A 25,990-nucleotide genomic window follows, 5' to 3' on the forward strand; every position below is an offset into this window, starting at 1 on the left:
AGTACTCTGCTTAAGTTCTTAAAAAACTGCTTTTTATTAACTGTTTCATCTGTTCTTCTGTGGTTGGTTGGTCTTTTCTTCAGCGAACTCATTAAACTCATGATGGCAAAATAAGAAGACGATATAAAAGTAAAGTCACTTATTCTTTAATCAGACATGGGCCACTTCGCAAATGCAATACTAACTCCGTTTCCGTTCTCCAACGAAAACTGAGTCAACACTAGGGCCACAAGTATCGCTGTAGTGTAGTTGTAGGCAGTAATCGTGGGAAAACAGACGTTTCGTTGCAAACTCAACGATTTTCATGATTATTGCTTGCAATAAAATTTATGTAGATATAGTTTGGGATAAATAGTCCTGGATAGCCGTTCCCATCCAACTAAAGCACAATATGTGTTGCACGCGTCATCCTCACATGACTATTAATATAATGTTTCTGCTTTGCATTACACAGAAATTTGTGTTATCGCTTCCGTTCGCATACATAGAGATGTTGACCATGCTTATCAATTTTCAACTACTTTTATGGCAAATTTTATGAAATTATATCCCTTAGCGGTACATTTTCCTCGCAATTATGTAAAATACAACTTGCATAGCTAAACAATGACTCATATTTAGCACGTCAATGTAAAATTAAATGTTTTTTTTTTTTTTGTATTTCCGATGGAAATTGAAATACTTTGTAAATTATAAAGTTCCATTATTAAACCAAAAATAAGAGAAATTTTATATTTTCAATCTTTTCACTCATTTAATAGATAGCTCACTTTTATTGAAGCTACAACCATACGATAGTTTCAGTTCTTTCTGCTTTCACTGAAAACTTTTAAATGTCAGGAATTACTTTAAATGGAAACGAATTGTTTTTCTGTTAATATTTAGCACTGGAATAAGATTAAGACATTTATTTCTGTCGCCGAGTGTTGTCTGTATCGTACTTATTTTAATAGATGACTAGTTCAAATTTATTCCAAAGGTCTCACCAGGAACCCAAGGGGAAACCCAAAGCCAACTAATGTCTATGTTACGTGCGGAGGGTGGGAGGAATGAAGAAAGGTGCGCCAAATATGTCGCTTATGTGGGAAAATATTCTTGAACCGGCTCTGGACTCTAATCATTGTATTTCATATCCCTCCAAATCGTTACACTCGGTATTCGTATGAGCTGACTGATTCCAAATGTGGTCTATTGATGTCATAATTATAAGATACTATGGTTTTGGGTTCTGTGAAGTGCTCAGCTATAAATTTCTTTGCGTTTATACCTGGTCCTCAATCTTTGCAACACTTTTAAATGTAACCAAGGTCTAACTTAATATCTGTGCAACTATTTTCATATGGTGCTACGTAGAAGATAATTGCATCATCTGCGAAAAGTCTGAGGTTACTATTAATACTGTCTACCAGCTAATTAAGATACAACATGAAAAGCATGGATTCTAACACACGTCCCTGGCGCACATATGGAGTTACTTCAACATCTGTCGATCGCAGTCAATTCAAGATTTCAAAAAAATAAAGTAAAGAAAACATGCTGCGTCCTATGTAGCAAGAGATCCCCAGTCAGTGAAAAATTTCGTTCTGTACTCCATAGGATTGTACTTTGTTAATAAGCGTTTGTTTGGTACCAAGTGGAATTCTTTTAGGAAGTCAAGGGATGATCCATGCTGGTTGGCATGGACGTAACGACTGTGTGTCATCTCACACAGCTTTAACGGGAATCGTCGCACGGAGTTACGAAATGAAAATAAAGGATGTGAGCTGCTGTCCTAATACGCGTGCGTTTCGTATTCCTGCGTCCGCCACTGAGCTTTCATAAAGGACGTGCCGTGTGTTGTGTTCCTCTTGTCCTCCTCCTCTTCCTCTACTATCTGCGCGTCCATCATAACAGTATCGTGGCAAAGGCGCGCTATAATAGAAAGCGACGAAGTTCCTCGTAACAGAACAGCAGCGTCGGCGGAGGTTGGGACTCTGACGCAACGCAGCGCCCGAGAGTTTAATCTTGCCACAGACTCGGACAGCAACAGAATAGGTTAGTGTTACTGACTGTGCTCCGCAGCGCGTGAAGAGAAGTTTTAGAAACAAAATGTCCGTAATTTTCAAGAGTAAACTGCAGGTAAGTGATGTCCGCATCGGCTATTTTCGTATTGATTTAATTTATATTCAGCGCAACAGCTTTGTCAACAATATGGTATGTCATAGCAAGTCACGTGATATGCACAGAATAATAGGGTATTCTGTCGTACAACAACGAACGTACTAATGCTATCACTTCGTAATATTCCATACAACCTGCAATCTGTTCGTCCGAGCGAGTACTGTTTGCATGGCATTTGTACATACTGTTTAGTTGTCAGGCACGTAACTCTGAATGAAATCCAGTATTTTGTTCTGGTTAGGCGGGAGGCGGGCTGAGCTAATAAGAAATTTTGTATAATCGCGCTCTCCCCAGATTCGCTAGAGTAAACGACGATGTTTTCTTCGTCGATTGTAATACCAACTACATCAGTGAGAAAATTTTCGAGACTTAAATCTGGAAAGAACCTTTGTTTCACATTAAGAAGAAACAAGCCTAGTTCTGGCGCAGGGGGAGGGGGGGGGGTGGGGGGGAGGCGCGGTTTAACGTAAAATCGTTCCGCGCCAGAAAAGTGACAATTCTATAAAACTTATATTGAAATAGTATAAACTTCCTTTGAATTTCAAGGAAGTATTGTTGGCAGTAACTTCCATCACACTTTTCAAAAAAATGTTCAAGCGTGTAAGAAATCTTATGGGACTTAACTGCTAAGATCATCAGTCCCTAAGCTTACACACTACTTAACCTAAATTATCCTAAGGACAAATACACACACCCATGACCAAGGGAGGACTCAAACCACCGCCGGGACCAGTCGCACAGTCCATGACTGCAGCGCCTCAGACCTCTCGGCTAATCCCGCGCCGCTCACATTTTTCAAGCACGTTCTGATGCTCCACACGTGTTTTCAGTGACATGAGCTTAAGATGCCGTTTGCGAAATGGCGCTAGGTAAACGTGATTTGCTACGCCTCAATATGCTATAAATGTTCTTTCACAGGGAGAGACGGGGGGAGGGGGCGGGGGGGGGGGGGGGACAGACATGGAAGTCATACCCCCACTGAACATTTTACTAAAATCGTTTTTACATGTATTGATTACAGCATCGTGAAAACAAATAGTTTCGAAAATCGCAAGCAATTTTAATAGACTTATAGTTCGTTTAACAGCGGCTTCTTTTCACTCACGTTTTGGAAGGTTAGCCCACGTGAATGGATCTGTGGCCTGGCTGCCTGTACAAAACGTTCCCGCCAGAGGAGGCGCCGCCCACAAGCAGGCTGGTTGTACCTGGCTGCCGGCAACATGCTGAAACGATTATCTATTCCACAGGTGGAACTGACAAACCACATGAAGTCGAGGGAATGCAGCATAGGAGGGGTAAGACGGTCCATAAAGGAAAAATAACACAAAAACTTACTTTCTCGAACGTAGATGGAAAAGACTCATATCTATGCATGCAATGCCGTAGTCTTTAGACCTAAAACAAAGTCAAATACTGATAGTGATGCGAACAGCCTTAAATTTTGTAGTTTGAATTATGAAGCTATTAGCTTTGAAAGTTTTTTGGTGTTATCGTTCTTAAAACAGTTGCATGGCGTAGGTACTTCTCAGTTTTTGGACAAATGCCTTTCGGATGATGTATTTGTTTAAAATGCAAATTCTTTGAAGTTATGCTGAAGTGAGAGACAGATCACTGATGTAAACAAATTACATAAATACATAATATTTAAGTACAATAATTTAAATAAAATAATACTCATTATTTTTAAAACTTTAGGTGTCTGTGGCTCGTTAAAAGTGAGGACGACGGCAAGTTATATTTAGAGGGGATTGGGGGGGGGGGGGGGGTGCAGTAACAAACTTCGAATTAACGCTCCATTCCGAAGTGAGCCCAGTCCGTGCCAGAGGGGGAGCGGGCGGATGTAGCTGCCACCCCTCCCTCCCTCCTTCCATACATGTTGTCATAAGGATGGCGGACCGGTTTAATCTGACTGTTAAAACCAGTCACACTAACCCGTTTCTGAAATAACAGATTTTCGATTTTTCTGCCTATTATTTCCAGAGATAAACGTACAAAACTAACAAAAAATGGAAAATTTTTGACTGTTTCAGTTTCAAGATTCGTAGAATAAAAGTATTAGACAGAAAAAAAAGCTTAGTCCGTCCACTAGTCGCTGCTATTTTCGGACAGTGGTAGGTGGTTGGATAGTATAAAAACCTCCAGTATTCTCCTATTGATTCTCAGCTCGTGGTCTTGCGGTAGCGTTCTCACTTTTTGCGCACGGGGTCCCGGGTTCGATTCCCGGCCGGGTCAGGGATTTTCTCTACCTCGTGATGACTGGGTGTTGTGTGTTTTTCATCATCATGGACGCGCGAAGTCGCTGAATGGCGTCAACTAAAAAGGACTTGCAATACGGCGGCCGAACTTCACCGCATGAGGCCTCCCGTCCAACAATGCCGTACGATCATCATCATCTAATTCTTCGAAATTACGCCAAAAGTCATGTTGCTGCTAGGGATCATACCACTGTTTGGGCGTTTCGAATAGTAGGTGCTAAAAGGTGAAAAACTGAGGTTGAAGAACTTTGTTTCTCGTGTTAATTTGTTCGTTTTCATAGGCTGGTACAAGCGAATAAAGGCATAATATGTAGACACAGGCAGCAGATCAGCTATTTTCTGATTTTATTGTGAACCTTGAATGAATTATTAAGTTTTGAATTTATTACTGTTACCATAATTTCCATCCTCTTATGGTGTCATGGAAGTGGCAGATAAATCTTTAATCTTTCAAAGCAAATAAAGCGTTGTACTTCATTGCTGCGTTGCCTCGTTAAATATTTCCAGACTAAGGTTGGTGCCGATCTGCAACACAACGAATGTTCGGCGATGTCACCGAGAAACAACAGTACAGACCAGATGAGGCAAGTTTTATACTCTGCACGTAACGTTAGCCACGACACGGCAACAAGGACACTACTGTTTCAGCAAAGCCGTACCAATTCTTGCTCGTCTGTAGGCATTGTTATTAAAATGGTACTGATCGCTTTTCACATTTCCTGTAACTCAATATTTCAAACCATATATTACGAATAAAAATGATTCCTTAAAAAGGATTTATGTGAAAAAGGAAATATTTTAACGCTCCTGCTATGAATAATTAATATTTCGATTTTTTACTCGATTATTTGCAGAAAGTAAACACCTGTTAGAACTGAGACCAAACGAATACCGAAACGTACCTGTTATTCAGAACTAAAATACGGGTATCGGTTTTAACCGGTCGTCTTTCCCCATCCCTATTTTGCCATGTTGCGTATTTGTTATATTTCTCTGCATTTAAGTGTTCCAGCCCTGAACTGTTGCTCAGAGGATAATTTCCAGGGATAAGACAAAAGTGCATTCCTTAGATAACTTCATGTTTCACAGGTGCTAGGGCCTAAACAGAATGCCAGCCACGTAGCCTAATGCAGTGAGCTGCTCTCTATAGCAATGTAGGTTACCGTTACTTGTGACAGAGGCAGTTTATTTTTAGAACACGCACGTGCTGCGGTCCTTGCTGTGTCAAGAGGCCGACACCGCACTACTAATGTTTGTGGAGGAAAATTAACGTTTTGCAGTTCTGAACTGAGAATAGCACTGTGCATTTTTGAGCGTCTGAAGAACACATTAGACGCAATTTATTTTTTATTAAACGACATGTTACGTATTACAGACTTGCTCACGGCTTTTATTTACACGCTCTGTGCCGCTATAAAATGCTGTGCATTATTACGAAGTTGCTTTATATTGTTCACTCAGCTTGCCTAAAAACGTTTTCTTGATGAACCTTCGCACCACCGCTGGTCAACGAAACAGCAGGGTAACGAGAATAATCTCAAACTCTGATAGCCATTCGTTGAGTTAACAAACTGGTTTTGCGATATTGTATCAGGTTCATAACACTAATGCCGAGTTTGCCTACAGTGTTCGCTTGCGGTATGTTTGCCTACCATGTCTCAACGCATTTCTGTAAAGTTTTCATGTAACGTACTGTCAAATGTCGCAGTTTTACGTTCCCAGCTTCCACTGCTTCCCAACCAACGTGTCGCGACATTCTGTGTCACGGAATTGTGGTGTTTCCAGAGGTCTAAGCTTTGTAATACCGGTACGCGCGCATTGCAGTTTTTAATGTGAGGTGTATTAATCTGTAACAAATTTGGAGGTAACATGTACGAATTGGCAATTCAGCGCTTGCAACGGTGGGGAAGTTGCCGGTAATTCGAGCTATGGTAAAAACTGCAACATTTGTTATCCTGCTTTTCTCATTGTGAAACGGCAATAGCATCTTGCCCACTTCAGCAGTTCCAGTGGTGAAGCTGAAGCGCTCCACACATTTTATTTCAATTTTATAATGGAGACGTATTCGTACACAAAAGTTTTTTTTTTTCCTTGGTACGAAAATGGAGATGTGGAGAGTCTTTTGTGGCGGGTAAGTTTAGCGTCTGAAGTAATGCTTATTTCGTTGCTCTAATAATGATACAAGAATAAGGTGTGTAGTAGCCTCTGTTAGTAAGAAAATTAATGAAATGAAACTTAATTTGACATTACCTTCACATATTACAGCTAAATAAAAAGACTCATTTAAGAAATGAATTGGCCTAAATATGGTTGATTAGTGACCCACGCAACTTTGAACCGTCCCTGGGCGACAGACCAGATAGTCACGTACCAATAAAAATAAAAAATAAATAAAAAACTCTGTTTATTTAGAGACGCGAAAATCTCAGTTATTTGTTCCTCGCTCGACGTACCACGACATTCTTATTTACATATGTGTTCACATGATTGACTTTTTCGAAATCTAGATTAAGCGTAATCGGTTTTTATATTCGAAAACGGGATACGAAGCAGATGTCATCATATAACCGTGATTTCGATAGAGCAGTTCCGCTGCTCTTGTCATTGTCGAGCATGAAACCTCATTTTCAAATCGCTTGTTAGTTCTTTTCAACATTCCTGTGACGCACGTCGCCTAGCTACAAGACTATTATATTCCTTACTGACCGTACACCTGGTTACCAGTTGCTTAAATGTCTATCTTTTTGTTTTCAGTTTCTAATTTTCCATGTAAGCTGTAATCAAAAGTTAGAAATAACGGATTCGATTCAGTTCTGTTTTGTGAGGTACCTTACAAGTTGCTGTTATCTGCAATAAAAATAATAGACAAGGAAGAAACTCAACGTGCGTAAAAAACGAAATTTCAAAATGAGGAATGACGCGATTATCAGTTAACGTGGAATGAGCAGACTGGCGTAACGACAAAACGAATTTCTTAAGCTTTTTACGTTCTTAGACTCCAACACCAATAAGAAGCACTACCCGCCAATGCACTGAAGAGATAGACTATGGAAGTCGCCCTGCAGTTTCCCCGAGGTATGCGCCTCAAGCAGCGCGTCTAGGCAAACCGCTACACACTTGCAAAATCGCGACCTTTCTGCGCATAGACGGATCCCCCGGCGGTTGCGTCTGTAAATTGATTACCTCCAATCTCTGTATGTAGGTATCTTCCTTCTTCCCTGCTGGTTATATCAGCAGTTCTGCACTCGGAAATGCGGTGACAATGTTCAAAGTGACAACAGTTAATAGTTATACGATATCTTGACTCGAGATGTTTAGTTTGTCTAGTACTGTCTCGATATTTCCACGCTCTAAAAAAAAAGCTTGTTAGTTAGTTAATGTCTGATACGAAGTATGTTGTTTTTCAAGTCAGACAGTAACGGCAGAAGAAAAAGACAGTGAAAGTTTTCAAAAAAACAAAATACCAATGCTTTATATTGTGAAGAAACGGAAGCGAAGCTTCAGAAAAGCAAACAACAACAACAACAAAAAAAAACAGTGCTTTATATTGGGAAGAAACGAAGGTGAAGCTAATTGTGCAATGTGTGATAGTTACTTTAACATACGAGGCGTGTTTTTTAAAGTAAGTGCCGTTTTAAAATTAATAAAAGACGTGCTAAGATATCTCAATAATTTTATTTTTACATGAAAGCCTGTACCTTAATCTACGCACTGACGCTATTACAGTCTGATTCTTCCTTGTTTACGTTGTGTACTGAGTTTTTAAGATGTCTCCGATAATCGTGAGTCCTGCCGACTGTGAAGTACGGGCTCTTATAAGATTTCTTAGTGCTAAAGGCCTAAAAGCGATCGATATTCATCGTGAGATCTGTGCAAATTACGGAGAAAACATTATCAGTGATAGAATGGTAAGAAAGTGAGTGAGAGCATTTAAAGGTGGCCGCACAAATGTGCATAATGAACAACGGAGTGGGCGTCCTTCGGTCGTTAATGAAAGTTTGGTGCAGGAAGTGGACAATAAGGTGAGAAAAAACAGACGCTTTACGGTTTCCTCCTTGCGGGATGACTTTCCTATGTTTTGTATGGCATTGTGACCGAGCACTTGAATTACCGAAAATTGTGGGCACGTTGGGTACCGAAAATGTTGAAGGATGTGCACAAAACCAAACGTTTAGACAGTGCATTGACTTTCCTTGAGCGGTACCACATCGACGGTGATGATTTCTTAAGCCAAATTGTTACGGGCGATGAAACATGGGTGGCCTACGTCACACCAGAATCAAAGCAACAGTCAATGGAAGTTGCGCAAGGGCATCGTTTGCTGCAAGACAATGCCCGTCCGCGTGTGGCGAATCAGACCAAAGATCTCATCACATCTTTTCGATGGGAAACTCTAGATCATCCTCCGTACAGCCCCGATCTTGCGCCCAGTGACTACCATCTGTTCCTGCACTTGAAGTAACACCTGGGCTGTGAGCGTCTTCAAGACGATGACGAAGTCAAAACAGTGGTGATGCAGTGGTTAGTAAGTCAGGCGGCAGACTTCTATGAGGAGGGTATTCAAAAACTGGTGCAACGTTATGGCAAGTTCGTCAATATTTACGGAAATTATGTAGAAAAGTAGATTAAGGTACAGGCTTTCATGTAAAAATAAAATTATTGAGATATCTTAGCACGTCTTTTTTTAATTTCAAAACGGTACTTACTTAAAAAACACGCCTCGTAGAATATAAGGGAGCTACCGACTTAGAAAGGCACCTTAACGATGAAAAACTTAACAGGATGGTACAAACCAGCTCCACATCTGGCTCAATGCTCGATTTTGTGAGCAATAAAAAATACACCTGTAGTGAGAAACGTTCAAGCTACAGAAGACACTCTAGCCTACCTCACTGTTTTCCACCATTGTTCGTACAAATCGATGGATTGTACAAGCAAATTAAACAAAAAAAACTATTTCCAAAATTTGAGGTTGTACAAAATCTATTTTGTGGATGAACTTAAACAGAAGTTACAAAAATAATGCCATTGCACCTCGCACTGTAGATGTTTTTGTCAAAACTTTGAATGACTAAGTTCTATACTTTGGGCTAGGGGCAGATGCAAGTACTGATCGATGTGCCAATGTGAATGTGTACCAAGAATCTCTTGAAAGCAGCTTCAGACTGCTCGATTCATATTCCGCTCCTCCTTGACTCATTACAGCACTGAAAAACACTTCCAGCAGGTCTTTGCTGAGTTTATATGCCCATACGAAAGTCTTTTGTGGGTCAAATCTGCTTCAGCCAGCGTCATACACAATTAAAGATGAATATAGACTTAATTACACCTACAAAATCATTTCTTGTTGAATGAACCAGCCAAGTTCCCTCAGGAGATCTTTTAATGTAAACTGGCAATCTTGTACACTGGCATCACTATCTTGTGACAAAAGCTGTAAAATATAAACGCTTATTTTGCATAAAAACCGTACATTATGGATATAAACATTTCATTTCTTCTAAAAGCATAACAAAACCTTTCACAGGTTTTGTTGAGGAATTGTGAGAAAAGTATGCCGCCTGTCAAACTGATATTTTGTCTTCTATGCCTGTGGAAATGGTGGACGAAATGACTCACAGTGCAACAAAAACAATTATTCACTGAAGAACTGTAATTTTGTTGCTTGAAATATGAAGCAGACCAGTGCACTGTCAACGTTGTAAATTGGTGTAAAGCTAATTCCCTTTGTGTCAATCGAAAAAAAAAAAAAAAAAAATACAAGACCTGTATGTATCGTGGAATAATAACACTGAACTTGAGCAGAGCTCATATGTTGTTAATTTCCTTGGAATCTCAATTGATTCAAAATTATCCTGGGGTAGCCATATAGAAAAAGTGGGAAGCAGCATTAGCAAAGGAATATTTGCTTAAGGAAGCTGCATCTTTGTCTAAACGTGCCAGTACTTAAACTGGTTTATTTTGCTTTAATACACAGTCACATTTCTTATGGTACAATACTGTGGGGACATCAAAGCAAGGCAGCTAATGTCTTCAAACTACAAAAGAAGGCAATAAGACTGATATGTAGCTTGGCACCCAGAGCTCACTGTAGGCCAAGCTTTAAAAAATTACAGATTATAACCCTGCCGTCAATATTTATACTACAGTGTGTAATGTATGTTAAGGAAAACTATCCGAGTTATCAACAGTATGACATGTGACATAATTATAACACGAGAAACAAGCAGGACCTAGTTTCTTTCTGATGTAACTATAAAAAAAAACACAAAAAGCTTCTTATACAAGTCCATAAAATTTTTTAATGCCATACCCCAACATATCACGGATCTTCCAATTCAACAATTCAAAAAAAAAGTAAAAGAATTTCTTCTTGAGCTCAGCATTTATGAAACTGATGAATTTTTAAGGGAGGCAAAGAATATGGTATGACTACACTTTGTGATCAGTTTTTATATGCTTCTATATATGAGTAAGTCTGTAATTGGCTAAATTTACTATGCAATATCAATTAGTACCAGAAATTTCTCTGTTTTGTTTTTGTGTGAAGGTACCATAATTATTTGTGTAATATTTATACTGTGTAATATTTTCTTGTTTTTGTAATTATTTGTGTAACATTTATACTATGTAATATTGACTTTTGTAATGCCTCAGATTATCTCTGAGGTCTCTACAACAATAATCAATCAATCAATCAATCAACAGAACTGTCGCTACATTTCACCAGGCCAAATGTAAACATGCTAACCATTGCATTAATATTAGGAATTTCACAGAAATTAGTTTATCTGTACTATTACAGGTGTCATAGAAATAAGCCAAATGGTTAAATTGTTAAAATCAGTGCTTGATTTCAACTATAAATGAGAAAAACTGTCAGCTCCACTCCGCACAGTGCGTGGTAACAGGAACTCGGCTTCCTGCCCCGAATCACGTGACTTAGGTATTGGTTTCAGTGTAATGACGTCACGCTTCGTCTATATTATTTATGGTCTATGCCTTTAGCACCTCAGCAAAGGATGCTCACTCTCTGCTCGTAGCTCACTGGCTGCTGAGACAAGCACTGCCTATTTGTCCCGGAGCCCCGGCGAGTTTACAGCCTATAAAATGAACGAACATTTAATAGGTTATGTACCGCAGAAGTAACACGATTGTTGAAGGCGAGTCGCTACGAGGACCGGATAAGGCCTCTAAGCTCACTTTTGTAAATAATGTTAAGACGGTAGGCACAACACTGCACACGGATCAGCACAATATTCATATCGGATGCTTAGTTTTATGGTACAAAGTACTGTAGTGGCTTGTGTTGGCTGCGACTTTAGACATTACGAGAACGGCACGAAGCCAGCCGACTACTACACAGATCACAGAGGTGATCAGTAATTATGGTTTATTAGAAAGTTTCCAATTGTTTTCAGTATTTTGGTTACGAGACACTGGTGTTCAAACAAAAGTCTTTGGCTAACAAAGATGTCCAAACGAAATTATATAACAGATACTTCGAGAAAGCACAACTTTCCTATTTTCTAAGTGCATTCTTTTCGAGGATGGGTGCTCACACGAGAGAAAAAATATGTATTCTGCTCTCAAATGACAGTTAAACGAAATCAAAATAGGAGCTGGATGCCTGGCACGTGTATTACGCAATACATTGCAACAAGGAATTGACTCTCCCTTTTAGATATAGAACTTTTTGTTACGGAAGTGTTCAACGTTTTTCATGTGTAAGCAGTTCGCACAGAGGAACTGAAAGATTTCTGTGAAATTGTGGACGCAAATTACAAACAGCTTCCAAATTACTCCATGACCAAATGGCTATCGTCGTAACTAGCGATAGAAAGAACTCTACAGTTGTATCCAGCACTACAATCTTCGTCCTCTCTCAGTGAAGGAGCTAGGAGATCTGTGCCTACAAAAATTAGAAATTTTATATAGAATGATTTTAGTTGCAACATCTTTTATTTGTCTTCTCTTTATGAATTTCTCTGAAAAACGAACTTGAGAATAACCCACATCCCTCAAAACCAGGCAAGCGCTAAATTCCTTTTCAGACGCTGGATTGGAAAAAAGAGTGCCAGGCGTACATCGAAAATGTATCTAGTTTGTATAGAACTTGCACTGAATACCTAGAAAAAATGGATGCAAGCAATGGAAGAATTCAAATGGCTTAAAGACATAAATGACTTTTGTGTTGAGGGCATTCTTCCATATCTCTAGTATTTACAAATCGAAGATGTGAAAATAGTTGATTCCAAATTGATAGATCAGTTTTGTAACATCAAGAATCGTCCCAAATTGACAATACTGGATGTAAACTCAGAACTATATTAACAGTAGCGTTCGTTGTTTGAAAAATTATCGATGTCGAAACATTTTCAGAAATTTTGAAAATGTGCCGATTTTTCTTTGCGATTTCTGGTAGCAATGCATCTACTGCAAGTGTTTTATTTCTCGTATAGCTGTGCGATGGGCAAAACATTTGTTGATAGATCCTGTCAAAGGAATTTTACTAGTCAAATTTCAAGGATGCCCTGTGAGGAATTTTAAAGCCATATTTTTCAAGACATTAATTTAGCCCAATTTTCTCAGTAGAACATTGTGATGAAAAATACACCACTGGAAAATACTGAGAGTTACCTCAAGCTGATTGTATTCCATTTGTAACAATTAAATACCATTGTTTAATACTACAGCAGATTTTCAATGTATTATTTTCTGCTCATATTGAGATTAGAGCTTGTTTGTCGCCCCACTGTGTCAAATATAAGTAACTTATTTATTCTAACGTAAATCGTCAGGCTTTTTTAAAAAGATATCAGGCTTTTTGTAAAGCACCATCCTGCTTTTGATCATTTTCAGTTGGTAACTCTAGTTAAACCAAAATTTTGCCACTCTAAATTTTCAGATGCCTTGCAGTTCACTTTTTCTTCTTTGTTTGCCTGTCCCTCCCACTCGAATTCTGTATCAACTTATTAATCCTCCTGCCACACTGAACAGCTACAGATCTTTAACATTTTTTACAAACTTTACAACAACATCTTAATCAATGTACTTCTGATTACCAATCTACCAACCCTCATGCTCTGTCACACTCACTCCAACCCCCTGTCCCCCCTCCCCCAATACCTCTCATCTAAATCTTCTACCTCAAAAAAACTTTCAGCATCCTCTCCCCCTCATATACCCGACTGCAAAATATAGCCAGAACTCTATAAATTCTTCCACATTTAACAGAACTCCCATTTTCCAATGACAGGGCTCCTATTCCCTGCATTCTACTCCTTCCCCTTCCAACAGCTTGCTTGTAGTGCTTTTCACCATTTCCATCCAGTATTCTTTCCAAAACACAGTCTCACAAAAAGTGTCTCACCTGCTGTTCAATTTTTTTTTCTCAAATCAACAAATCGCTTTTTTCATTCATTCTTACTCCCTAACAGTCCCAAACCACACACCTCCGTTACCAACAACAGTACCAAACAGTAGTGGAAACTTACAGCTTTATTTATGTACCCGAACAAAAAAGTAGCTTTTTTCGTAACGAAAAACTTGGATTGTTGCTGATATTGTCTCTTTTAAACCATATTTCCCTCACATATTTTAATGATTTTTAAAGTCTCTTTTTATAGGGTCAATTTTAAATTTTCTTTACTGAAAATTGAATATACAAGTGTTACATGCCAACAGACCATTCCCGAACCATATGGGGCAAAATGGGATGAAGTACCAATAAGAAAAAAATTGTTGAAAAGATAGAAGTGGGTGCTTATGTTCTGAGGAAAAATACAAGTAAGAAAGTGAAACATAACATTTGAAAATTTATGGACTTGATTTTTGTCAGTTTATGATACTGTTATTGAATGTCAGAGAAAAGAACCCAACAGTTCCTAACTTCTTAACTTTATGCAACTTAAAGAGGACTAATGTTTTCTTTTTCTTCATTATTATAATTACTTCCTGTACATTAATGTCATCGATGATTGATCCAATTAAGCAGTGCAATTAAACAAAAAAAATGCTCCATTTCATTTCTCATTCCAATTTTCTCCAATAATGCATTCTGTTCAGTCTGAAGTGACTTTTTAATTTGGGTTAGCCATGCTATTTCTGGAGCTCATCAGTGCAAAAACTCACAAGAGTGCTGGCACATTTTATGAAACTGTATGAAACTGTTTTCCCAGCAATGGCCACTTACCTAAGAGATGACCAACCATGCATTTATCTGTTCTGTACTTCCAGCTTAGGGTTGAGAGAATTTGTTGCTAATAAACCGTGATGTTTTTCTAAAATTAACTAAAAACGGCCATAATTAGTGAATCATAAACCAGGGCATTTCAGGACACTTTTTCTTAATGTTATAAAATTGAAATATTTGTGCAAATTACTGCTGTATTCAATTGATTTAGTAAAATAAATAAACAAATTAACACTTTACACTGTAATTAATTTAATAATACGCAAAGTAGGACATTCAAATGGCAATGACATTTTATTAGTACTGGTAACAAAAGAACTTTTTATTTTGAAACTATTACTACGAGATAAAAAATTGTCTACTGAAACACTGTATGTTGAAGTGCAAAGTTCACATAATTTGTTATCCTAAGCCTCATATTTATCTGAATTCTGAACTTTGGAGAGAAGATCTTTCCGCTGTATGATCTATTCATAAAACTTGGAGCAACTTATTTGATAATTGAAAACACATTTAATTATTGCTTTGACCATTGTTACTTCAAATCAGTTTCGTTACACAGTACATCGCACATTCACGAGAGAGAATACTTGTACTATGTTTGCATTATCCCCTGGAATATGGAAGATGAATTAACACAGATTCAGCAACTGAGAATACTGTTCTTCGCATAGGTCCATTTCTCCTGACATGTTTTACTACCACAGTTATCGCTATGTTTGCTGATTTCTGATTCAGGGAACTGCTTGAGTAAAGAAAACTGGTCAAACAATAAACTATCGTTTACTGACAATCCTCTGCCTTGTAAAAATGTTATTGTCCTTGCCACATTGCTGGATTCAGGTTCTGTGTCCAGCAGCATCCATTTAAAAATGAAAAACTCATTGACATTTGTTGACCATTTTTCTAAATAAGCTGTACACGTGTCATAAACTGTTCTTCACTAATTACTGCAACCTCGCTGTTGTGCAAGAGAGATGTCACTTTTGGTCTCAGAATACTTTCTTCAATTGTTCATATTGAGATTCATATTAGCGTACACCAGAATCAACTTCTTATCCAGTACTACCCAGCTGAAGGGGGATACTTGAATACACTGTTTAAGTAATTAGTGAAGGTCTGACGTTATATGGATGTGTACTGCAATTTGATATTATTGTTCCTGTAAGAAAGTCCTAAAGTCAAGTACATCTTTCAGATCATCCCAAAAAAGGTAGTGCACAGAAAGTCTTTTGGTCCAGTCAATTGCTTGTATCTTTGATTGGGGAAAGTAGGTCTTGACTGGACAAAAGAGCATTTTGGGCTCAGTTGCGTGGGGTGGCACTTGAAGATAGAGGGCTTGCATTTTCTGAACTAGCAATGGTGTGCAGTTGACATCTTTTCAGAAATTTTTTGTTGATGATGCAACCGGATGGTGTGGATCTTCATTGTAAAATATTTTTGGTGAATTGCTCACCACACTGCAAGCCATGTCACTCCCGGGTGATATCTTTCAACCATATTCCAGTGGCAATTCATCATAAGCTGGCCATACACATCACATGGCATAGGTGTCCTGGTACAGGAAAGATTCGTGTGCACATAGCTATAATAAAAGAAGAACGTTTTGATGTGGAGAGTGCAGGCGATGTGAGAGAGTGCCATAAGGGGCAGTCAGTATGGAGGTGCCAGTTCAGCCATGAGGAGACAGTTGAAGCTGTGTCAAAAATGGATCCATATTTTGAGCCTGATGTTGAAAATGCTCAAATATTGATCAGTCCCAGTTCTCTACTGCAAGGGAGAAGGTGAAGACATCATATCGTATCTTGAAGATAAGTCCATTGCCAATGAAGTAAACTAAGGCTGCCGAGATCCACTGTACCATCACTGGGGTCACTGGTAGGATCTGCTCCAAATGAGATATCTGGGACACCATGTGGGTATCAATGAAGGTGACCTTTTGTACCATATCTAAAGTTGAGGTAGCCCAAGTGGAGAGCTTGTAGAAGGTGTTTATAGTTCAGCACTGTCATATGGTGGACATCCTTTGTAAATACAATGCACAAACACCGAAGTGTATTTATTTTCTGCAGTGGGACCACATTCCCCACGTGGAGCCCTCTGCCGATTTCCTTCGCATGTGACTTGAGTATGTTGCTGTTACTGCCTGCTGCATTCCCAAATGGCTAGATTCATATTAGCAGCATCTGGGTCTCCTCCTCAGAATCGGCAGAAAAAATTAAATCATCTGCATAAGTATGACATTGGAAACTGTATCTTCTCAGCATGATCCCCAAAACACGTTGTTTCAGCCCACGTAGAAGCAACATTATCTCTATTACATAGAAGATCATTGAGATAGGACAGCCCTATTGGGCTGAATATAAAATAGAGATATGTCCTTCAACCCCACCATTAATCGTGACTCTCAAGGAGGTACTGCAGAGAATACACATGATCATGTGGATAAAGGCGACTGAGTAGGCCATATGATCCATCACAGCAGCCAAGTAAGAATGGATCATGTTATCAAATGTGCTGTCAAAGTCCATGGAGCTGAGGGCACCACACAACCTTCATGTAGATGCAAGGGTGATCACATCTTGACAGTCGCTAAGGGCTGTCTGAATATTGCTGGCCTGTTCCCCAAAAGATGTTTGTTCAAATGAAATAACTGGGTGCAATACTCATTTAAGTCATATTGCCAAGGTTCTGCTGAAGCCTTAACATGAAAGCCAGTGGAATGGGAACCGCTAATGAGAGCATTTCTGGTACATCTGCTTCTGCCAAGTGGCCATCAGATCCTTAAAGGTCCAGCAGATTTCCAATGAAAACCATTTGGTCCTGGTGTTTCCACAACATCATCGCTCGTTATCTCCTCCAAAAGGGATGCCAATGTCATATCATCACATGTGCCACTGAGGGTCAGATGGACTGCTACTAAGGCCACACCTTGTGGTGCACCTCCTGATATACTCGTAGTTGGTGAGAGTTCTTGATGAATGCACGGGTGATGTCAGCCCGGGTTTCCATCCTTGTACCATCAGGGAGATCCAGAGCATTTACCAGTTTTCATCATGTTTGTCATCAGTTTCCATAACCCTCGACTTCTCCTCACCCCCTGCCTCCACAGGTTGACCATGCAGATGTATGCTCTAAGGTCTGAGAGAGCTGTGAGCCAGCATTCCATTCCTAGAATTATGTCAGTGCCAGAGCAATCTTTCCCTAACATAATCAACCAACACACATTGTAAAGTTGGTGTGGCACATTCCAGTCACCATAGAAGCAGTGACAGATACCACACATTCACATGACATCCACATTCAGTTTCCATAACCCTCGACTTCTCCACATCATCTGCCTCCAGAGGTTGACCATGCAGATGTAAGCTCTATGGTTCAAGAAAGCTGTGAGCCAGCACTCCACCCCTAGAATTTCTGTCTCAAGGTCAGAGGAGACATAGATGTGATTGAGTCTGCTGCCAGAATGACTAGTCACGTAAGTAAAGCAGGACAATCACCATGTAACACCTCCCATGTATAAGTAAGACACAGTTGTTGTACCAATGCAGTTTGAGCCATGGATTGTAGTTTGATTGCTGGTCTTCCTGAGAGAGCACACTATTAATGTCTCTGCCAAAGTGACATGATTATAGTGCTCCAAGAAGAGAGGCATAATTTCTTCTGCATACAAAACGCGATCGGTCCCACCTTTTATCAGTCCCAGAAGGAGCACATCCATTAACAACTCGAGTCCCCTGCATAATTATCGCCAGTCCCTGTGATTATGGCAAATACATGACATTGGTTACCTCTATTCCATCTTGTGCAAGGGCGGCCATTCCACTGCCTTCTGTAGCAGCTGGAGTGACATAAGCAGTAAACCCATAGAAGTCTGGTAAGGTCTCAGAAAACTTCCTGCAGGATAACAACATCCATGTTTTCCACTCTGAGAATGTCGCACAGCACTCAATGTTTTATACATGTGCTGATCATGCTGAGATTGATGGAGACAATCTTGTAGGCTTGCAACTGGTCCTCAGGCTGGGGGGCGTCCATAACAGTGTGAGGAGGTGTAACTGCAGCATATCAACCAAGCCGAGCTGCCTCATTGCTGCGCAACACATTCTCTCATTCCTGCAGTGCCTAGGCAGTAGTCGCCTGTGCATCCCCAGCCAAAGATCTGGGGACTATATCATCTGCCCAAGCCATCAAGTGAGTGGTAATATCTTCAGAAGACTCCCCAGTGTATCATAATGGCTACAAGGATACTTCTCGTGACACAGGGTGTTGTTTGTTAGGTTGGTTGGCAATCAAACACTGCAAGTTCGACAAGAGCAAATAAGTTAATGGCCCGGTGAAAGAACACGTGTCAGAATCCACCACTGAGTCTTCCATTGGAATTGCATCGTGGTGGTGAGAGATCGCATCAGCTAGTGACAATGTCATGGGCTCACTGGCTGTTGTCACCTTTAGCTTCTTATGCCTCTTTGGGGACTGCTGTTTCCGAGAGTGTGTGTCTGTGTCAGATGATGTGAGTGAGTCCTGATGTCCTGGTACAGAGGCAACTGTGGGTGCATACATCACATCAACTTCCATACCACCACATGGAACTTCTTTTCACCTCCTTCTAGATCCAGTGGGGCATGAGGGGTGTCTGTGTTAGACATTGGCTGCCCCTCCTTGTCCTGTCTTAACATTGCTAGTTGCGAATGGTCCTGTGGGTGGTCAGGCTCATGCATCTGATCGGGGATCCACATACTACATATTTGAGATGTAAAGAAGTTGGGGTGATGAAAGGCATCAGATCTGTAGGCTGGAGCTGGACAATCCATCACTGTGGAAACTCTGAAAGAATATGGCCCTCTTTTCTGCAACCTATATCTACAACTACAGCTACATCTGCATCGAAACTCTGCAAACCATGTGAAATGTATGGCAGAGATATGTCCCATTGTACCAGTTATTAGAGACAGGTCTTTGGCTGGCCATTATATTTGATGATTGGCTGCATCTGCTGATGTAGAGGTAGGATGAAGCATGATTACTGAGTTCAATGCATACCTGCCACACTCCATTCAGTTGAGGGTAGGTGGTGAATTGTGTCCACTGCTTCACAATGTGGCTGTGAATCATTCTGTAGGCCCTGAGTGCTGTCACCACATAGTTTGCCGGCACTTTGAATGGGAGTTCGAATATGTGGATCATCCTGAGTCTGAGACCTGTATGATCCACTGTCACTGAACCAATGTTGCCATCCGAATGTTGGAATTTGAACCCATCCCTCATCTTCTCTAAATTCACATTACCTGCAGCATCAGTTAGTAATTTAACATAAACCACACTGCTCACAATTGAGAGGTGGGGTCCAACAAGATCAGAAGAAGGTAACTTCACATGGTCTCAAATCTTTCTAGTTATAGCACTTTGGGATGTGCATATTCATTCAAAAAGCTGAATTTCAGCATTGATTTCCAATATAAATTGGCCATTTGCTTCAAAAGAAACTCAATTCTGTGAAAGCTGATGTAGTACATAAACAACTTCAGGGGATGCACTGTGGTGAGGATGTAAACAGACCTGTCCACACTTCTCTGCCAACAAAGGCAGACTGACTGAGATACCATGACTTATGACCCATCCCCAGAGCTTTATTTCTGCCCATACCTCATCTCCTGCCCCTAAACTTTCATTCTGTTCTCTTCTTGTTTCATCCCTAAATGTTGGATAGAATCGAAATCCATGTCACTAATGGTTCCCTTGAATCTGTACAGCGACTTTTTTATGTATTGTTGGTTGATACTCATAAAGCAAGCCGCTATGCCTGCTCTCGTGAGCTATTGGATCGAGGTTGCCAGAAGACTCATGAATTGTATTCAAAAACAAAAAACACAAGTACAACACACATTTGGTTACCCAAAATCCATGTTAGTTTATGTAGTAGTGTAAATAAAAGCAAGAAGAAACCCTAATTTACCACTGTTGTAAGTCATTCAAACAGCACTAGAACAAAACTATCAAACAGAGAACTCCATTTGCAGCTGTAACACTATAACCACTAGCTGAGGCAATGGTAAATCTGGTCATGGTCACAAATCTGTAGCTATCTGTAGCAGTGGCAGAGTCCACACTACATATTTGATTGTTGAGTAATATACTGCAACATGACTTTATTTGTCATCACAGTGTTCAATCTGCAGAAATTATTGCAGATTTCTACCTGTGTCTATTATCCATAATATGTCAACATTTTGGTGCTATTCCTGATATTCTTGCTGCGTATGACAAGATTGGACATAGATACAATCCGTTTGAGGTCAACAGTGTATAGTGCGTTACTGTTTATTGACATCTGGGACAAAGTCATTTTGCACACATTTTTAGTTTTGTTCAAGCTGAACAGGATAAGTTTGCAACTTATTGTACCTTTCAATGGTGTAATCTATTATCAATTTGAAGCTGTAGCTTAGTATTTCAAGGACGAGTTATGATAGTTGTTTGGATGACTTCACTGTGACAACCTTAATGTTGAATCAGCTTAAAAGAAAAATGAGATATGTTTTTAACTGATCTGTTTTGCCTTACAGTGAGGGATGATGGCGTATGACCAAAACCAGTAGGTGATGTATAGGTTAAATAAAACAGCTGATTGTTAAAATGCATTTTCTAAAGAACTTAATGGCTGTTGGTTCTCACCTGATAAAAACATTAAATGAATTAACCTTGTGAGAAAGCATTTAGAGTCTTGTACTTGCTCCATGTTGTAGTGCCTTCTGACACTGTCCCTTCTCATCAGTGATGCTATCATGAAGTAAACTAATAGTGTGGCTTCTGATAAGATTGTGGGTAGCTGCTATTAAGAAATGAAAAACCAGAATGCTGTCACAGTGTGTTTATTGTAAATAAGCACAGTGAACTTCCCTGTAATACACTTCTGATACTGATGAATATATCTACCTTGAAAATGGAAATAGACCACACTCATAACCAAAACAGATATCTCAGCTGGATCATATATAAGCACAGACAAATTCATTTAGTGCACTGCAAAGTCTACTATGTCTTGCATGATACTATGTTATAGCTCCTTATATACTTTCTGGTGACATTGTCTCTGTCATTTGTTTTGCAAAACTGGAAGTTAACTACATTGCATTAATGCTGCAGTTATGACCAGTGGCTTCTCCTGGCATGTTATTTATCAAAAATAGATTATTGTTATTAACACACTGACAGAAAAAAATCGCAACTCCAAAGGAGGTGTTTGACATAAATGAAAGTTGGCAGGTATGTTCTTGTACCTGAAAGATGATGTCTCTTCAAATTTCATGCTAGTCGCAAAAGAGTGGCACTAGTCACACCTCCATGAGGATACAATTCAGGTCTGCTTTAAATACATGCTGTAATGGTCGTTATCATGAGTTACCTTTGAGATTGGACAGTGAGTTGACATTAGTCAAGAATGCCTTCAGGCTGACAAAGATACCATTATCAACATTATGAGTTTGAATAAGCTATTGTGATAGGGCTATGAGAAGCTGGATGTTCCATATGTGATAATGCAGAAAGACTTGGCAGAAATGTAGCCACTGTAAATGATTGCTGGCAGCAGCAGTGACAAGAAAGTACGGTTGCAAGAAGCCCAGGCTCCAGATGACCATGTGGCTCTCCCAAGAGGAAAGACCATTGTGTTCAGCGTATGGCTCTGGTGCATCGCACTGCATCTGCAGCAGCTATTTAAGCGGCATTTGGCACCACAGTGACATAACAGACCAGCATTTCATATTTGCAATGGCTCATCTCACTCTTACATTAACCTGTGGTCTTGCAATGTTAATCACTTAAATACAGGGTGACAGTTATTGAACTACATGAAATAAAATCACCATAACTATTGAATGGTTTGTATTAGGACATTCAAATTGCATGGTTGGCTGCAGGACATGATGGAAATTAGTATGCACATGCATATGCGGATGTGCTTTGTTGTTGTTGTTGTTGTTGTTGTTGTTGGCTATTTGCACATAAAAATGTCACAGTACACCTTTCCTGACCGTATAGCACTTGTGAAGATCTGGTATGCAAGAAATAACAGCCAAAATGCGGCTCAAAGGAAGTTTGCGACCAAGTTCAAGCTGAAAACAACCGGTCCAAGTGTGCTAACTGTCAAGAATTTGATTTGCAAGTTTGAGAGAATGGGTGGTTTTCACAATGGCAGTGTTGACAATGTTGGTTGTCCAAAAAGGGTGAAAATGCCTGAAAACATCGAGAAGACATGTGCTGTTTCAAACTAACCCCAAGAAATCGATCAGACAAGCTGCACAACAGGTGGCAGTCAACCGGGAGACACTGCGACAAGGTGTTGTTGAAGACCTGGATCTTGTCCCATACAAAATTCAAACCCACCAGCCATTAAGCCCTGGGGCCATGGAACAGTTGTTGTGTTTTGCCATCACTATTGTCCACAGAATTTCAGAACAGGACTTTGATGTGAATATGGTTTGGTTTGGCGATGAAGCCCACTTTCGTGTGGATGGGTTCATCAATAAGCAAAACTCGAGCATCTGGGGGGATGAGAATCCACATTTTGTGATCGAGAAGTCTCTTCACCCTCAACGGGTGACTCTGTGGTGTGCAATGTCCAGCCAAGGAATAATTGGTGTTATATTCCTTGATGGCACGGGGACTACCAAATGGTACGTGAAGGTTATGGAAGATGATTTCATTCCCATTATCCAAAGTGATCCTGATTTCGTCAAGATAGGGTTCAAGCAAGATGGAGCTCAAGCACATCGAAGCAGGAGATGTTTGATGTCCTGAAGGAGCACTCTGGGGACCATATTCTGGCTCTTGAGTACCCAGAGGCCACTGGCATGGGCCTCAATTGGCTGCCATAATGTCTAGATCTGAACACATGTAACTTCATTTTGTGAGGCTATATTAAATACAAGGTGTACAGCAATAACCTCAAAACAAAAACAAAATCATTCAGGAGGTCATCGACAGCATCATTGTTCTGACACTTTAGTGGGTCATGCAGAATTTTCCTATTTGTCTCCACCACATCATCACCAATGATGGCAGGCATATCAAACATGTCATAACGTAAATTCAAATGTCTTTAGTGACGTTTACATGTTGAATAAAATATGTGCACACCATAGTTTGTAACTAATTTACTTTTTTTTCCCACATAGTTCAGTAACTGCCTCCACGGAATGTTGCCTAGACAAATGTATTCCTGAAATTTCATTACTTTACATTAATTTTTTAAAGGTGGTGAGGTTCTTTTCTGTCAGTGTGTTAAAATTATGACTGCTTGGGGCCGGTTTGCTGGGTCATCCCCAATCTCTGTCAGTGTGCAAGATATCTTTTCATGTAGTGAGCTGCTCCTCATGCCACCAACTGGCTTCAAACACAGTATGGCATGGTACATACACCACTCGAGGTCGCTCTCATGATGGAAACAGTCACCCACTACAGTTTGGTTGCTTTGTAAGCTACTGCTTAAGAAAATACTGTAATATTTGGATATTTGTAATACTTAAAAGTTCTAATTAAAGCAAATATATAAAGAACTTGACTATGACAAGACAGGTCACAAGGAAGAAAATTATATTTGCTCAGCTTGCCACTTAACTGATGAAAGGAAATGTTGAGGCTTCAACAGGCATACACAAAAAAAAAGAGAGAAAACTTGCTAGCTTTCAGAATAAATCCTCTCTTGAACTAGAATGCATGTGCACACGCACACAAGCAGGCTTATGCCCATGTTGGCTGGATGCACAACACAGTTAGACATGCGGACTAGGGTAGGGTAGGGCTGTGTTGGGTGGGCTGGGTAGAGGGAGAGAGAGGCAAGAGGCAGGAAGAGGGGTTGGTGGTGGGTTGCTACTGGCTCAGAGAGAGGCAGCTGGTATTCTACTAAGAATGGGGTGGGGGATGCATTTTCTAGGCATGTGATGCAATAATGCCAGAGCCAGTGGGGAGTGGCTCATGATGGTGACATGGAGATGTGAAATAGTAAGGGGTGATATGACATGGGAAGGGGAACTGTTAAGTGGAGGGTGTGGGGACAGTGGGTTAACCCAGTAGTGCTGTAATTAAATTTTTAAATTTTTTTTATATTTTTCAATTTATTACATCTCAAGGCTAATTAAGGAAATGAAATGCTGTATAAAAATAATTATCAAATTTTTAATTTTCAAAATAAATGCCACTGTCATATGGCAACACTGAGTGCTTACAGGAGCTAATATTCTGTATTTACATAAGCGGTCAATATAAGTAGTGTATGACCATACTCAGATATATAATTAATCCTTTAGAGTGCAGTGCATATACAGTAAATGAATTAGTAGATGAACAGCATGTCCTGCATCTAGCATGAATGAAACAGGATGAAACACTCAACGCATAATCCTACTTTACATTTTGAACACATTGTTTGTACAATTGACTTATAGTTATTTCCAACATACTTTTTATTTTTCTTCTCTTCTATGTGTTGAATAAAATTACAAATCTGGTCAGATTTATGAAATCAGATACATGGTTATCAGTTAAAGCCTTTGGTGCAAATGATCTTTCAGCTTCTTTGGGAAGGACCTGGGATTTACATAACAGCACATTTTTTATTTCACACTTGAATTGTGGCTGCCTGATTTATTATACAGAATCCAACTGTTCTGCATAGCTGCATCAAGCAGGAGCCAGTACCATTTCTTACTATGAATTCCATTTCTGTAGCATCCCAGATTTTGATCGATTTGGTCTATTCCTCCCATGTACGTGCTATACTTTGGAATTACTTGAGGCCTCAGGATTACCACATTCCTCTTTGTTATCTGAGAAAACCTCTTAACTGTAGCAACAGGTTGGGTGCCACATGAGGAGGAGATCATTGTGACTACCATGACACAGGCGCACAGCAGTTCATCATTTCTCTCAATTACTCTTCATAGTACCCACGATCTTTCTTGGAAAAATAGCCTTTACTTTAAAGTGGTAGGTTTTGGAATTCTATTTTCTTTTATAGTTCCAATGGCTGAGTACCCAGAGAATTTTAAAAATGAGAGAAGTGCAGAACTGGAAAGCAGATTATCCATGGAAAAATGTGTAATATAACTCCCTCTTCTCTTCTGGAATTTCATCAAGTAGTGCCAATAAGGGGCCCACTGCCTTTCCACATACTTTCCCATACTCTGTGTTTGCTTTTGGACCTTTCCCGTGGTAAAGTTTAAAATTAACTAAATAGCCATTCTTAGTGCTGAGGCTGCATATTTTGTACCCAAATCGTATGGGTTTACCTCAAATATACAGCTTGCGACCATGGCAGCTAAAATGTGTAACCATACATTTGTTGTATGGCAGATGCTATTCAGGTACAAAAGTATCTATA

At 39.7% G+C, this 25,990-nt stretch overlaps 1 protein-coding gene across 1 annotated transcript in view; it reads left to right on the forward strand.

Annotated features, from left to right (window-relative positions):
• Positions 1–6,432: 6,432 nt before the first annotated feature.
• LOC124550035 (UDP-glycosyltransferase UGT5-like) overlaps positions 6,433–25,990 on the forward strand; it is an 80,744-nt gene continuing 61,186 nt past the window's right edge. Inside the window, exon 1 of the mRNA XM_047125282.1 lies at positions 6,433–6,546. Coding sequence (XP_046981238.1) covers positions 6,469–6,546 — 78 coding nt within the window. The 5' untranslated portion in view covers positions 6,433–6,468. The remainder of the gene's footprint in view (positions 6,547–25,990) is intronic.

This window comes from Schistocerca americana, chromosome 1 (assembly GCF_021461395.2).
Source record: "Schistocerca americana isolate TAMUIC-IGC-003095 chromosome 1, iqSchAmer2.1, whole genome shotgun sequence".
Lineage (NCBI taxonomy): Eukaryota > Metazoa > Arthropoda > Insecta > Orthoptera > Acrididae > Schistocerca > Schistocerca americana.